This window comes from Epinephelus lanceolatus, chromosome 6, assembly GCF_041903045.1.
Source record: "Epinephelus lanceolatus isolate andai-2023 chromosome 6, ASM4190304v1, whole genome shotgun sequence".
Classification (NCBI taxonomy): domain Eukaryota; kingdom Metazoa; phylum Chordata; class Actinopteri; order Perciformes; family Serranidae; genus Epinephelus; species Epinephelus lanceolatus.
Genome location: NC_135739.1, coordinates 30,237,711 through 30,252,071, shown reverse-complemented (window position 1 = coordinate 30,252,071; position 14,361 = coordinate 30,237,711). Strand labels below are relative to the sequence as shown.

The window sequence follows — 14,361 nt, the reverse complement described above, 5'->3', positions numbered from 1 at the left end:
GAAAATTCACTGTACTTAAAAATTAAGTGTGTGTTTTACAAACTTGACACATTTGCAAATCGCTTGCGGTTCATTCAGAATGGACCTGCGACCCACAAGTTGGGAACCACTTGGTTAGACGAAAAACAGAGTGCAATGTTTTGCAAATCGTGTTTGATTTATATTTAATTGAAGACAGTACAAAGTATTAATTGTTCAAACTGATAAACTTGATTGTTTCTTGCAAATATACTCTCATTCTGAGTTTGATGCCTGCACCATGTTCCAAAAAAGTTGGGACAGGGGCATGTTTACCACTGTGTTACATCACCTTTACTTCAAACAACACTGAACTGAGGGCACTTATCGTTGAAGTTTTGAAAGTGAAATTCTTTTCTAGCCTGGTTCCAGACCATAGACCCCGCCCACTCAACTGAGTAGGCTTGCATCTCTGGTCTGGCATACTTCAATGAATTTGCAATTTATCTCGTCCAAACGCTGGACGAACCAATGAACGCCAGGGGTCTAGCGATTAGCCAATCAGCACCACGCTGATGTCAAGCTGTACGCTGGTGGGTAACTGGTGAGGATAGCAACAATGGCGACCGCTACAGATCCTACAGACCACATTGACGATGCTATCGAGGTATTTCGCCACTACTCGCGTTAATGGAGGACCAAATTAAGGAAGCTGCTAAACTGGATTTAACGGCGCTGCAGCTGGGCGTGCACGACGACGGAGACATTTTAAACGGGCAATGCTCGCTTCTTTTCGGCACCCCCGAGGCATGGATACTAATGACGTCAGATTCTGGGTGAGTCGTCGATCTCTACTGATTGGTTAGGGAAAAAATCAAATTCCCTCCCCCTTGTAAATCGCCTTCAATGGAAGCCATGTCAGACTGAAGGTTCTGGGAGCTTCAGTCTGACACTCAGGCTAATTCTTTTCCATTTTTACTCCAGTTGCCCAACAATGCCATGACCTGTCTTGCTGTATTTTGCGCTACATAATGAGTCACACATTTTCAAAAGAGACAGGTCTGGACTGCAGACAGGCCGGTCAAGTACCTGCACTCTTTTACTATGAAGCCACACTGATGTAACACGTGCAGAATGTTGTTTGGCATTGTGCTGCTGGAATACAGAGGAACGTCCCTGAAAACACCTCTTCTGGATGGCAGCGTATGTTGTTTCAAAACCTGTGTGTATCTTTCAGCATTCATAATACCTTCACAAATGTGAAAGTTACCCATGATGCCATGGGACCTTGCACACCTTTATACCATGACAGATGCTGGCTTTGAACTTTGTGCTGGTGACAATCTGGATGGTCCTTCTCCTCTTTAGCCTGGAGGACATGACGTCTATGATTTAAAAAAAACAGTCTGAAATGTGGACTTGTCAGACCACAGCACACTTCTCTACTTCTCTACTACTTTGTGTCAGTCCATCTCAGATGAGCTCAGGCCCTGAGAAGCTGGTGGTGTTTGACTGCCTACACAGTTTTTCAGAAAATGGTGAACCTTTTCTTGTGAATGACAGGGCCTTTTGGGGATGACCTTTTCATACCCAGTCATGATACTATCACCTTTTACCAATTAGCCTGTGGAATGTTTGGGTGTTTTTGGGGCTTTCCACAACTTTCCCAGTCTTTAGTTCCCCCTGCCCCCAAAACAATACATTTTATCAGTTTGAATATTAAATATCTTGTCTTTGTACTGCATTCAATTGAATGTAGGACAAAAGGAATTTGCAAATCATTGCATTCCGTTATATGGTATAGTATATTGTGTCCAGTGTCTGTCATGGCATTTCTTTTATACATAATTTCTTGGAAACAAACCCCACACTTACAAAGTCAGATTTCTACCAGAATACTTCCACAGAATTCCTATATGATTTCCCATCATGTGCTGGACATCCACTGGAGAATTTAAGTGTTGTTTTTCCTCATAGTATCACCTATATGAATTCCCCTTACATGGTGTAGTTGTCTGTATGCGCCTCTCCACTGGTGTGAACGTGTCTGTGTACATTTCAGTGTTTGATTATGGGTCAGGGGAGGCCACAGGCTCACGGTGGCCCAGGCAGCCTCAGGCCTCTCGGATTTCAGAGCTGAGCATTCCTCCCCGGCTGCTCCATAGCTGTGAAAACCGCAAAGCAGCTCCAACAACAAACACTCGAGGCACTGGGGGAAAGACATCTAACCTGTGGCTAATCAACAACAGGAGTTTTCTCTCTCCTCAGGATTTGTTCCCAATTTTTCAGAATTGCTGGCTTAATGGAAACAAAGTGTTTCTCCATTCAAGTGTGTATTTCTCTCTCTCCCCCCATTTTCCCTCCCTTTTGTTAGTGGAGTGTTTTGAGAGCACATGGCTCCTGCTAAGTAGTGGAAGCTCTGTTTGTGTGTGCTTGTTCGTGTTTATTTGACAGTTCAGAATCTTGGACCTTCTCTTTTTTTCCACCAAGAAGGGTGTGGAACAGTAGACTGTCTGGGCTTGGTTTTGCACTTTGTAAATAACTCAGTAGTGAAATATGCAGCTGTGTGTGTGTGTGTGTGTGTGTGTGTGTGTGTGTGTGTGTGTCATGATAACATAATGAAACCGTTTGCATGGCACTTCTCTGTTAGTTTCATGCCTCTGTAAAATGAAAGGAAAACATTCTAAAGCAAGACAGCCGCTGACTCAATTTAGACCATCAGGATTAAAACTGAGCACTTTGTTAAATTTCTGCTGAAGGTAGATTGACAGTTAGCTCTGTTTGTATTTATGCCAGCCTGCTTCTATAGGCCATATTAGACATAATTAAATTTTTAGAAATAACATTTGACACTTAATCTGGAAGAGCGCTAACTGAATGGCCTAATTATGTACCAGAAGACAGAATTATAAAGAGATTTTGCAGTGTTGCTGCTGCTGTTTATTTGCCTCTTTGTGTCTCTGTGTGTTTTTGTTTGGTCGGCAACTTTTTTGATAATATATTAATCATTTAAGTCCATTTTCAAACAAGAAATAGCCAACATTGTATTGGTCTAAGCTTGTCAAATGTAAACAAATGCTATCTTGCATTCTACTAACCTGGATACCTGTGGGTGTTGTCTGTGGTGTAATGTAACAAGGTAAAAATACTTAATTTCTGTCCACTTTCACTTTTACCCACTTAATTTCCTAAATAAAATGTATACTTTTACTCCAATACATTTCCCCTAAGCAAACTAGTTACTTAACAACAAAATATGGAAGGAAAGGCGGAAGGAAGGAAGAAATGGGAGGGAAGGAAAATCTGGATTTTGTAAGTCCTTTAAGTTGTGACAAACACCTAATTTTTCTTCAAGTCCATTTTTAAAGTTTTGTACATGTTAAGAAGAAATAAACCTCATGCTTATGACCGCTTCCTTTTTATTAACAGCATTTAATTGTACGTCTACTTAAAATACTTTTTACATTTAATATCAAAACTACTTTTGATACTTTAGCACAATAATCATCAAATACTTTTAAACTCAAGTCATATTCTAATAGGTGACTTAAACTTCTATTGAAGTCATTTTCTCTTTATCTAACCCTAGATATCTGTACTTTTACACAAGTGGGGCTCTTAGTTAATTCATCCACCACAGGGTTTTGCTTTGTATGTCAGACAAAAGAACAAGAAATTGTAATATTTTCCACTGTTATCGGATGTTTTACGGACCAAGAGATTAATCAAATAGTGAAAATAATCCATAGTTATGTTTCTTTGCAAGTGTCAGAGGGAAAATCAATATATTTCAAGACATCCTGGTATAAAATCTGAACCCTCTGATCTTTTGAAGGCTACAATATCAAGGTATCGTCATAAAGCGTTCGTCTGATACCTTAAGAATTAGAGCCCCGCAAATGATGTTATGTACTTAAGGTAAAATCAAGTACTTAATGAAAAGTTATGGAGGTTAGGTGTAGGGAAAGCAACATGGTTGGGTGTCTTTAGGTTTAGGCAAGAAAAATTATTGTAGTTAGGTTAAGAAAAAGAAGCATGGTGACAACATACCTTAAAATGACTCCCAAGTTCAAATGGTTGCGAACCCCAGTCTCCTCGGGAAAGTGCTGGGGGAAAGTCCTGTGTTTTGTGACCCAACCACCTTCCCAGCCTGCTTACTTCTTTATTCCTGTCATCACATTGGTCAAGTGATCTCAGCCTTCCCCAGTATGCGGGTTCACATAAACTTACTTTTTGTTGAAAAACGTATGAGCAGTGCATGAAAACAGCCTGACAGTATCTAGAAGAAACTGCTCACCTTGCCCTTTAACTGTGTGAAACCAGTGAAACCACTTTGTTTTGTTATGCTTTGTAGAGATCCGTTAAAGGGTATAAAGGTGTATCCACACCGTTGCAATAACAAACCATAGTGAATGAGCTCCAAGTCTGGATGTGGTGCATTCTTGGTAATTGGTGTCCTCTGGAATGTGTCTCAACAAAAGGTGTAGACAGGCGGCAGGAAATGGTTGCAGTGTGGAACCAGGTAATTTAAGGTTGTATGTGTGCAGTGGGTCGGCTTACAGTGTAACACCTGCCTACCTGCCGCCTCAACACAAACATTAGTTTTCCTCACTTTGTAGCTGCCACGTAGTACTGCTGCCTGCGTTTGGAAATAGTGTGTGTGAGAAAGAGAGAAAATGTTTCGCTGATGGGACTCAGGAGACCCTTTGAAAGAAGCTGTGTGTGTTCATGTATGTGTGCTATTCAGGCAGCTCTTAAAATGTGTTTCTCTGGCTCTCTCAGCATGTGTTAAGGCTGAGGTCACACCAGGACTCATTTTCTCCATGCCTTAATGTAGCACTCTGCTTCATATTCACTTAACAATATAAATCAGGGACTATTAAAATGTTTCAGGCTGGAAGGTGAGCAGGGAAATTTAACATCACCTTGTGATTAGGGGCTCATGAAAACCTTCATTTTGTGTCATGGCTGACCTCCAGATTCAGACAGGTGACGCATTTTCCTCCTTGACCCAGAAACTGATGTAAATGACAGAACATTACTGTCTGGGTCTATGGGTTGGTTGTTTTGGCAGATAACCAGGTTTATCATTCTCTCTGGAGCAGTAATAAAATGGCTCCACATGCACCTGTCTGAGCTGAGAAATCCATCACTACTAATGTCTGCCTCGCTCTGGATCTACAATCAAGACTCTTCCATCTGAGTCAGTGTTGATCATTAATTACCTGTAGTCAGACAGTATTTTATTAGGCACCATCATAATATAACACCACCCACAACACTGGGGACTTGTAAATATATTTAGTTTATTTCTTGTGTGTTATGCCATGATGTTGTAAATTTTATATGCTTGGTTTCCTTTTAAAAAACTGTCTCACTGCATTTTGACTTGTCATAGCAGGAGAAGCATAAGTGTAACTAATTTAATATCAACATCAGTGAGCCAAAACAAACACTACAAGGTCCTGAAACACCTGAATGGAATGTATTAATGCTAATGTTGTTAATTACACCTGTGCTTCACAAGTAAAAATGTCATTGCCATGAGAGACTTATGGCCCTGTGCTGACTTGGTTTGACTTGGTTAGACTCAGTGAGTCGCCTCAGTGCAGCAGGGATTTGAATCCCCATACAACTACAACAGGACTACCCATTTGAAAGCGTGACTTTACTGATGACAAGCTGGTCTTGAGTCGAAGATGTCGAAAAGTAGCACCCTTTTCAGCACTGCCCTCTATTGCACTCACTGTGCAGTGGTCATTGGAAGCCAGCTACTTATCATGAATCTTCAGGCCATTGTTACGACTTTTCCTGGCTTCTAGCCTGCCGTTTATTGCTTGAAAAACGTCACTGAATGTTCACGAAGCCCATCTGATGTCATTGTGACCAGCTTGGAGGCGGTTGGGCGCGCTTTGACCCAACTCAAGAGGTGGTTCACTTAGCACAACGCAACACATTCAAACTGGTTATGGAAAGGCAAGTCAATGCAAAATGGTTTGGTTCGGCACAGCCATAGGTGCCAATGAAAAAGCACTGTAAATGTGTGGTTTTGTTTGATTTCGTTCATTTAGTTATACTTGGCCCAGTTTATTCAGCAGTAATATTGGATGCCCTGTTTGAACTTTGGATTTTCTCCATAGAGTAATGGTGATAATTTGGTTTAACCCGCTGAACTTTCTACAAATCGTTGAAGGTATTTGGTCCCTCATGCTAAAAATGTCTTCACTTCAGTCCAGTGGTCTTTGACCTACTATTGTACTTCAACAGTAGATCTCCTGTGAGCTGAATCATTCAGGCTAAATCAAAAAGGCTCATGTGAAAATTGAAGACATTACTGAGCAGCTATTTGTGCTGAATTTGGAATACCTTGCATGACTCTACTTGAACCTGTTATTACTTAAAGTAGTTACTTGTAAGCCAACAAGACACATTGACAGAACACCAGCAGTGATGTGTGATCTTCTTGACTGAATTTCTCTTCAGCACTAAAGATCATGTCTGTCTCAGTGTTAGTTTTTAAAGGTCATTTATGTGGATAAATTTAACTAGATTGTGATGAACTGTTTCCCTGTCAGGTTTGTACACGTAACTCTAAAACCACTGGCTGACGAGGTCACACTGAAATGCAGATTGTGAAATCAAGGTTGATACCATCACTTTTTTTTAACCCATATAAGTAGCTTGTCTGCACCAAGTCATATTACCCTGGAAGAAATTGGTCAAGTGTGACATACAGATGTTTTATGTTATGTGTAAAACATAAAATGTTTAATACCCAAAATACCAAAATACCAAATAATAATACCAAAAGACTGCTTTTCTATTGCCTGACATGAAGGCCAGGGAAAATGTTACGGTTGTTACTTTTTTCATATCTCTTATTTAGTCTCTCTCAAACTCCAACTAAATGTTGACTCATGTTTGAGCCCTGCTTGGACTTTGAATACAGACGGTATTTGTCACTGCCTGTGATTTCATGGCATCTACAAAGGGGCTAAAATTGGCATGTCCACCTGGATGTACTATTTCCATCACTGCCGATCAGCGCCAGAGCAGATAAATACCCGTCACTACTGCAGAGTCATTTGACCTGGTAGTGAATGCTGATTGTAACCTTTACCATTAAATGAAAGAAAAAGCCAGATGTTAGTGGGTGTTGGTGTTTTACTGTCCAGTGGGAGAGGGGCTTATGTTCGACTTTTTAACAGTCAGGACAGGAAATGGTATCATTCACACTTTCTTGAAATGCAGGTGTTGTGATTGCCATGACAACCTGGAGCATTTTCTTTCCATAATACTTTGATGATTGAATTAATCAACATTCTGCAAAGACTACTTTTTTTTTTAAGTCAAACATATCAAATTCATCAGTGTATGTAATATTGTTGCTGAACACAAAATGCCATAAAAGAGCTCAGAAGCCTCAATAAAATACAGGAGAACGTGATCAGGAAAAAAATGTGCGAAAGATTAAACAAGAATGAGAATCTGACATGTACTATGTGATACACATTAAAATAGACACATTTTGTTCTGCACTCAAAGTTCAATGCAGAGACCTGGTGGCAGCTTCATTATAGCTGGTCTGCTTAATTGGCACGAATGGCATGTAGCCACTAAAAGCTTTTAGTCTGACTGTATTCTCTTTAAAGTGAGGAAGTGCAGTTATGGTACAGAACATAAAGAGGTGTAAATGTTTGAACTCTTTGGTAACCTTGTGATAATAATAATGCAATAGTTTGTACATTCCCAGCGGGAAAGTACTTTTGCATTCAGCGTCTTTTCACCGATCCACAATTTTGACAGTTTTTGTCGATGTAATCCCAGAACGTTGATAACAAAAGGTCTCTGCTCTGCAACACCTGCAACAAAAATCTATCTCTATAAAGGAGCTCTGCCAATATTCTTCCTCAGGAGATATTTTTCAGTTATTGGATCCGAATCTTCTGCATTCCTCCTGATCTAACCTCATCGTCTCTGCTTCTTTCTCTTGCTGTCTCCCCACAGAGGATTTTCAACTCGTTTGTGTATACTGAGAAGACATCAAACGGGGAAACAGAAGTGCAGCAGGTGAGTAACAAAGGCTTCTCCTTTCCTCTGTGTGTGTGTGTGTGTGTGTGTGTGTGTGTGTGTGAGAGAGAGAGAGAGAGTGTGTGTGTGTACCTGCCTGTTTGTGCATGCATGTACCACGGTTGGTGTCTGTTTGTGGTCTTGTGTAGTGTTCAATTCAGCAGCATTGAGCAGACACACTCACACTCGCCATCAGAGGAAAAAGGGGGTTTATTAAAATTCTGCGGCTGCTGTCTCATTGGCTTTGAAGTTCTCTGTCTGTTTTTCCACTTGTCTATGAGCTGTCTCTCCATCTCTCTCTCTTCCTCTGCTCACAATGTGAGTGCAGAGCTGCAGTCAGACAGAATAAGACGCCTTGAAGGAGAGAACGGCATCTTTTTGAAAACCAAAATCCACAAGTCAAAGTGTATGTGTGCCATTTTGGCCCTGGAATGGAAAAAACACTATGCTCAGAATTTCTGGTATCTTGGGTCAAGTCAAACATGATTGTGTGCAGGGCATGGCATATGTGTGTGTGTGTCTACTCATGCGTCAGGGATCTTGGAAGAGTGACGGTAAACACCAGACTGGTAAACAGCCACTAGCAAGAACAGACAGGTGGATGTTTGTTTGCATTTCTCCTGTGACCGTGCTTCTGTGTTTTCATCAGCGTATCCATCTGTGTCAGTGCATGTGTGTGAAATATATAATAACTTTCACCTTGCAGCTATTTACTATTCCAGAGGCAGATCCAAATTGGCCTTAAAGCGTTGCTGTTTCTTCCTCTCAATAGAGACGTAGCCTTTTCCTTGCTAACCTGCACAAAAAATAATGTTTATACAACCCCTGGTGTTTCCAGGCTACAGAGAGTTCATTATAATAATTGTAACCTGTTGTGCAAGTCTCACTTTGTGGATACAGGTCTGAAAGAATTTCCTTTCACAGAAACCTCAGCTACAGTACTAAGTCTCAGATTTTGAACTGGCATCACATGGATCAATTGTATGTTAATAAGTGCTAGTCCCAGAGCAGCGCTGACTTCACGTCCTGGCTGGAATACTTTGAAAGCTCATAGAGTGCCCATACATTCTAGCTGCAACCCTTCTGAGTCACACGCCAACTAATTCAGATGACAGCTCTGGCATAGTTGGCTTACGTACTCTCTCTGGGCAGAGGGGCTGTGTCCGTGAGCCAAAGTGAGACTCAATTAGGAGGAGTGGGTCTGCAGCGAGGGAGAGAGGGCAAGGCGCTCCAGAGAAGAGCCACTGGCCCCGAAGATGAGTTTCTCCTCAGGAAATTCATTATTCAGAGAGATGCGCAGACATCTGTCCCGTTCTAATGACACAAGCGCTCCCTTCTTTCTGTCTCTGTGGTTGAGTCTGTTCCAGTCTATTCTATTGTTTAACCCAGTGGATATCTTGAATTGAAACTGCTGGCTGCTAATATTTTCATGCCAGGTCACCATTCACATGCATGCAGTTAGGACTCTCTTGAATACCATTTTAGGGGCTTCAAAGCTTCACTTATAACTACCTGCGAATATTAAAAGCTTCAAATGGACGTGACACGACTTGGGAGAGAGTAAATGTCACAATCATATTAGTGTACAATAATCAACCACCTGCAACAGTGACAACTTTAGTAGGACCTAGTGCTGCTGCGTGTATGTGTGAGAGAGAGTGATAAAAAGACAGAAGAGAGCGTGGAAGGTGGACTATTGCAAGCAATGTTTTTTTAAGTTAATAACACTTGCAACTACTTGCCACCTATTTCCAATTTCCTCCACCACCAAAACAAAAATTTAAGCATTTGAATACTGATTTGGACATCGATTCGGGTCAGCGCTACATGTGATGGTGTGTCTTAGCAATGGGTTGTTTTAACAAGTAATATCCCACAGTGCTATGAGTTATAATAAAGACTTAAATATAGATCAGGCTTCACAGAGCTGAAACAATCCTTGGGCTCCAGTACTGAGGGAGCAGATCAACATGGGATACTAACAAGTAGGGTGCTTTCACACCTGCCCCGTTTGGTTCGGTTCAGTCGGACTCAAGTTTGTTTATCTCCTAAGAGCAGTGTGTGTTTGGGCAGGTGTGAACACAGCAACTCAGGTGTGCTCCAAGGTGTGCACCAAGCGCACCTCATTTTCAAACTGTATAGTTTACCTAAAATGACTGTATGGTTACCTAAAATGAACAATGACGACAGAAATATAGTCCACGATGACCAGGGCTTTAATCAACCTGTGTAGTTGTTCCTCCATTGTGACATTAGAAAGTGTTGCATTTATCTTGGAGGTGTACTCTTCCTTAACATTTTTTTCTACCTCCTGGATTTTTCCCACAGTGAAATTCTGACCAATCAAAAGCAGCTTTCCCACGCAGGCATTTGATCTGGTCCGCTTGTAAATGCTGCCGTGAGAACACGAACCAACTCTAGGTCATTATGCAACTTTGTAATGAGTCCCTGATTCGGAACAAAGCAAGACAACTCTGGGTCTGAGCGTACCCTTGAATGTTAAATCACACTGCTAACTTGGCCAGGTCAATCCTGCAAAAGATCATTTTGATCTCGGTGAGGCCTTTTCCCTGTTAAGTACTTTTAAAAATCACCTTTTCACAAATTCTAGAGGTTGACATGACGTTCTCAAACTAAGGGCGATCGCTCTGAAAAGTGCATACTTGACAAATGTTAGATGTTTCATATAGAAGTAATCAACTCATCCATATTTACATCCTCATAGGAGTGGTAGTACCTGGTGCTTTACTTACTGAACTCACAGAAAAGGACATTTTGAGCCCATAGAAGTAGTTCAGCTGAATTAATAAATAGCGCTACATCAGTTCAGTATACTGCTCTATCTTTGTGTGTGAGGGAGTGTTGCAGCTGTCACTCACAGCCCAGGTAGATAAACTCTTCACAAGGTGACATTTAAGAAGTGGAAGGGAAAGGACAACCAGAAATGGTTCCATTCAAGTGAGAAATTACATTTTCTATTATTTCCCCCTTTTTTCAGGTCTACACTGCTGACATGTTGTGTTCACCATTTTATCTGTTTACTGCATTTACTCCTTCATTGAGGATATCAGTTGTAGGCATAAGACCACTAATTCTTACAATATGCAGATTTGGTCAGTACTAAACATCTCTGATTTTGCCTTATAAATCTAAATATATGTTATTTTTCTCAACACATAATATGAAATTCTGCGAACAGTCAACAGCATCAGCTTGATATTAAATGAACAATTTGTGGTATTCAGCTGTAATAATTTATGTTGTTGTACTGCGCATTTTTTTAGTTCATTCCACACAAGAGCATTGAGCTTTTTCAAAACCGGTAGATTCCTCTCATGTTGGTATCATGGTGTTCTCTTTTGATCATGCTTTTACCGTGACATTTCCTCCATTGTTACGGGACACTGCTTTTCACAACGGACTTGTGAGCAGGAGTTTTTTTTCCATTTAGTACTGAAAGACATTTCCTATTTTATCAAATCATGTTGACGAGTTCACCTCACCATCATCAGAGCAAACAAACTCAGCAGTGTGGAAGCATAATAAACCTTTCTGGCAGTCATTGGAAGCAGCACATCCTCTTCTCACCAGTGGAAATGCACTTACTCAGTAACAAAGATCCAAGGAGAAGAGGGACATGTGCAGTCAGGTTTCTTTTCTTAGTTACCAAGTGTCTCTCTTATACTCATCCTTATATATACCTCATCCCAATGCAAGCCTCGGTCTCACCATAAACACTACAGCCAGTGACTGGTCGAAGGCCGGCTGGCAAACCTCAACACTCCCAACACATGAAGTCAGGGTGCACCCGTTCCACTCACTCCAGTTCTGCGGCTGAACCAACCCCACTGGGTGCTGTAAACCCTAAAAGCTGGTCGGATGGGTCAGAGAGTGGAGAGAGGAGCCCTGTGTTTTGGAGAGTGTGGTTAATCTGCACAGTGCAGGTTTGCTTTGGCTGCACTGTGGCAGCCTGTAACTGAAGCTTTAACTTGCACGGCAACGAAGTTTCTGGTTTCTCTTAAGTCACTCTGTTAAAAGCCAGGTCTTACTTTCTCCCTCTGTCTCACTGTCCCCTCCCAGCTATGGAAACTCTCCTCAGCTGAACACTGGCCCATTTTCCTCCTTTTTAATACAAAGTCTGCTGCAGCTAATTGCCACGCTGCCATGCATGGATAGTACTGTATGTAGGGGGGGAGGACCACGTTTGTGTGTTTAACTTTATGTCCGTGTGTGAGAGCGCACATATTAGTGTCTTGGTGTGTGTGTGTGTGTTGGTTGTGGTGGGGTAGGAGTAATTGTGGGCTGTGCCTCAGGCCCCTGTTAAACCCCTAATAGGAATAGCGGCCGGCTGATTAGGTGTACAAGCGGTCAGTGGGTCGCGGTACGTTTCCCTGTTCCTGGCTTGAATCGCAGCCTTTTTGCAGGCACCGGTAATTATGGGATGTGAACAAAGGGGTTCCAGTTACTGTGGAAATAAGCCTTTTTCTGTATTCAACAAGGCTGAGAAGGTAACTTACAATGGCCTCGGAAAGTATTCAGACCACTGCCACTGACTTTTTTGTGTGTGTGTGTGTGTGTGTGTGTGTTATTGTAACCATCAGTGCATACATACCTTGTATGTGTGCCTCATGAGAAACTTAATTTACAGCTGTATTCTGACACTTTAATGCAACTATCTGAATTCAGATCAACGGCAAAAAAGTATTGAATCAAATCAATTTGCTGAACAAAAGCCTATGTTGCACCAACAAATAAAATAACAATATGAAAACCAAATCATAACTTATCAGCACGCAAAAATAAAATACTTGAGTTCTGAAGATTGATTTAAAATGAATAAAGAGGTTAAAAAGATATTGAATTGAAAAAAGTATCGACTTCCCCCTCATGCCAGGAAGAAACAAAGTGTTACTAGTAAAAATCAATCATGTCTCACTAACTAACATATTGAATGTAGTAAACATACATTTTTAATAAGTAGCTACACAATAGCACCTCAAAACATCCCGACTCTGCGCTCACACCATCATTCATATATTTCACAGATTTTAGATGTCAAGGTAATCCCAAAGTAACAAGCTCTAACTAGTAATTAATTCTTCAGCAGATCTTGAGTAAACCAGTGGATCATGTGACAGCTTTCAAGTTAAGCGGATAATCTGTAACAGACAACATGCATGTGATGTTTCAGATTAAGTGGATGCGAGTTTCTCACAATTCCCACAACATCCTTTCAAGGCAAAATAAAGCAACAACAGAAACCTGTTGTGAAGCGGTGGTGGTGGTGGTGGTGGTGTTGGTGGTGGTGGTGCGCTGATTATTAATGTCCCCCAGGAGACGGTTGCAGAGCTGGTTATTAGTTTCCCCAAAGGAGCTGGAACCCTATTTTAAAAGAGCACTGTGAGATGTGTGCTCAACCAGAACCCAGTCCTTCAGAGGTAGAAAAACAAAGTATAATGTATGCATGTCCAGGGTCCTTCATTAAGGACCCCAGTAAACACTGATTGAATTAGCTGTTTCGCCTTTGTTTAGAAACACCATTTTCTGCTCCCTGCCCTCCGGTTTTCATGCATTTTGAAGGCACATTTTCTCTCTTTAAATGAAGAGAAAATGTTGTTTTAGAAGCAAGACAAATGGTTGATGGTGTATTTAAAATTTGGATTGTGCAAGGCTCTCAATATATCTCCATAACTGCACTGCACATAAGATAACATGAGCATTGATAAGAGCTAGTTTTAAGCACTGGTTCTTTTCCACAAATATTTCCAACACCTCTGCTCCCACCTTTTACTTTGTGTTGGCCCTGCGATGTATTATAGGTTGGATTTTCTTATTAAATGATGAAGGTTGTGCTGTGTAGAAATGGAGAGTGGTTTTTGTTCTTCACCCTCAGACATCCATCATCCGGCTCTGCTTTTAACACTGATGGATTTCACACTAAGTGCAGCCTGATTTCTGGGCGTCTTTGATATTGCTCAGCTTCATTTGTGATTATTGAATTGTGTGTGTGTGTGTGTGTGTGTGTGTGTGTGTGTATTTACACGTGGACATTATATATTCAGAACAGAGGAAACATTTGTCAGTTTCGCAGTTTAACTGGACATCTGTCTATATTAACTATTACCATGGATAAATTAAGTTATTATGAGTTGGGGTTAAATTTCCGGCAACCTGAGGACAGAGACAGCGCTGTGTGCTTTGCCTGCACCAATGTACAGTTCTAGCATTACCCTAAGATCCATCACGTCATTGTTGCAGCAAAAATGTAGAAGTTGGCTATTTATAGTCAAAACTTAAAGATAGAGAAAAAAGCAGAGGTCACAGTGACAGGAA

At 41.1% G+C, this 14,361-nt stretch overlaps 1 protein-coding gene across 1 annotated transcript in view; it reads left to right on the top strand.

Annotated features, from left to right (window-relative positions):
• The window catches only part of cachd1 (cache domain containing 1), a 117,539-nt gene that overhangs the window by 38,952 nt on the left and 64,226 nt on the right, over nt 1-14,361 (top strand). The window contains exon 2 of the mRNA XM_033621949.2: nt 7,966-8,028. Within this exon, the coding sequence (XP_033477840.1) occupies nt 7,966-8,028 (63 nt within the window). The remainder of the gene's footprint in view (nt 1-7,965; nt 8,029-14,361) is intronic.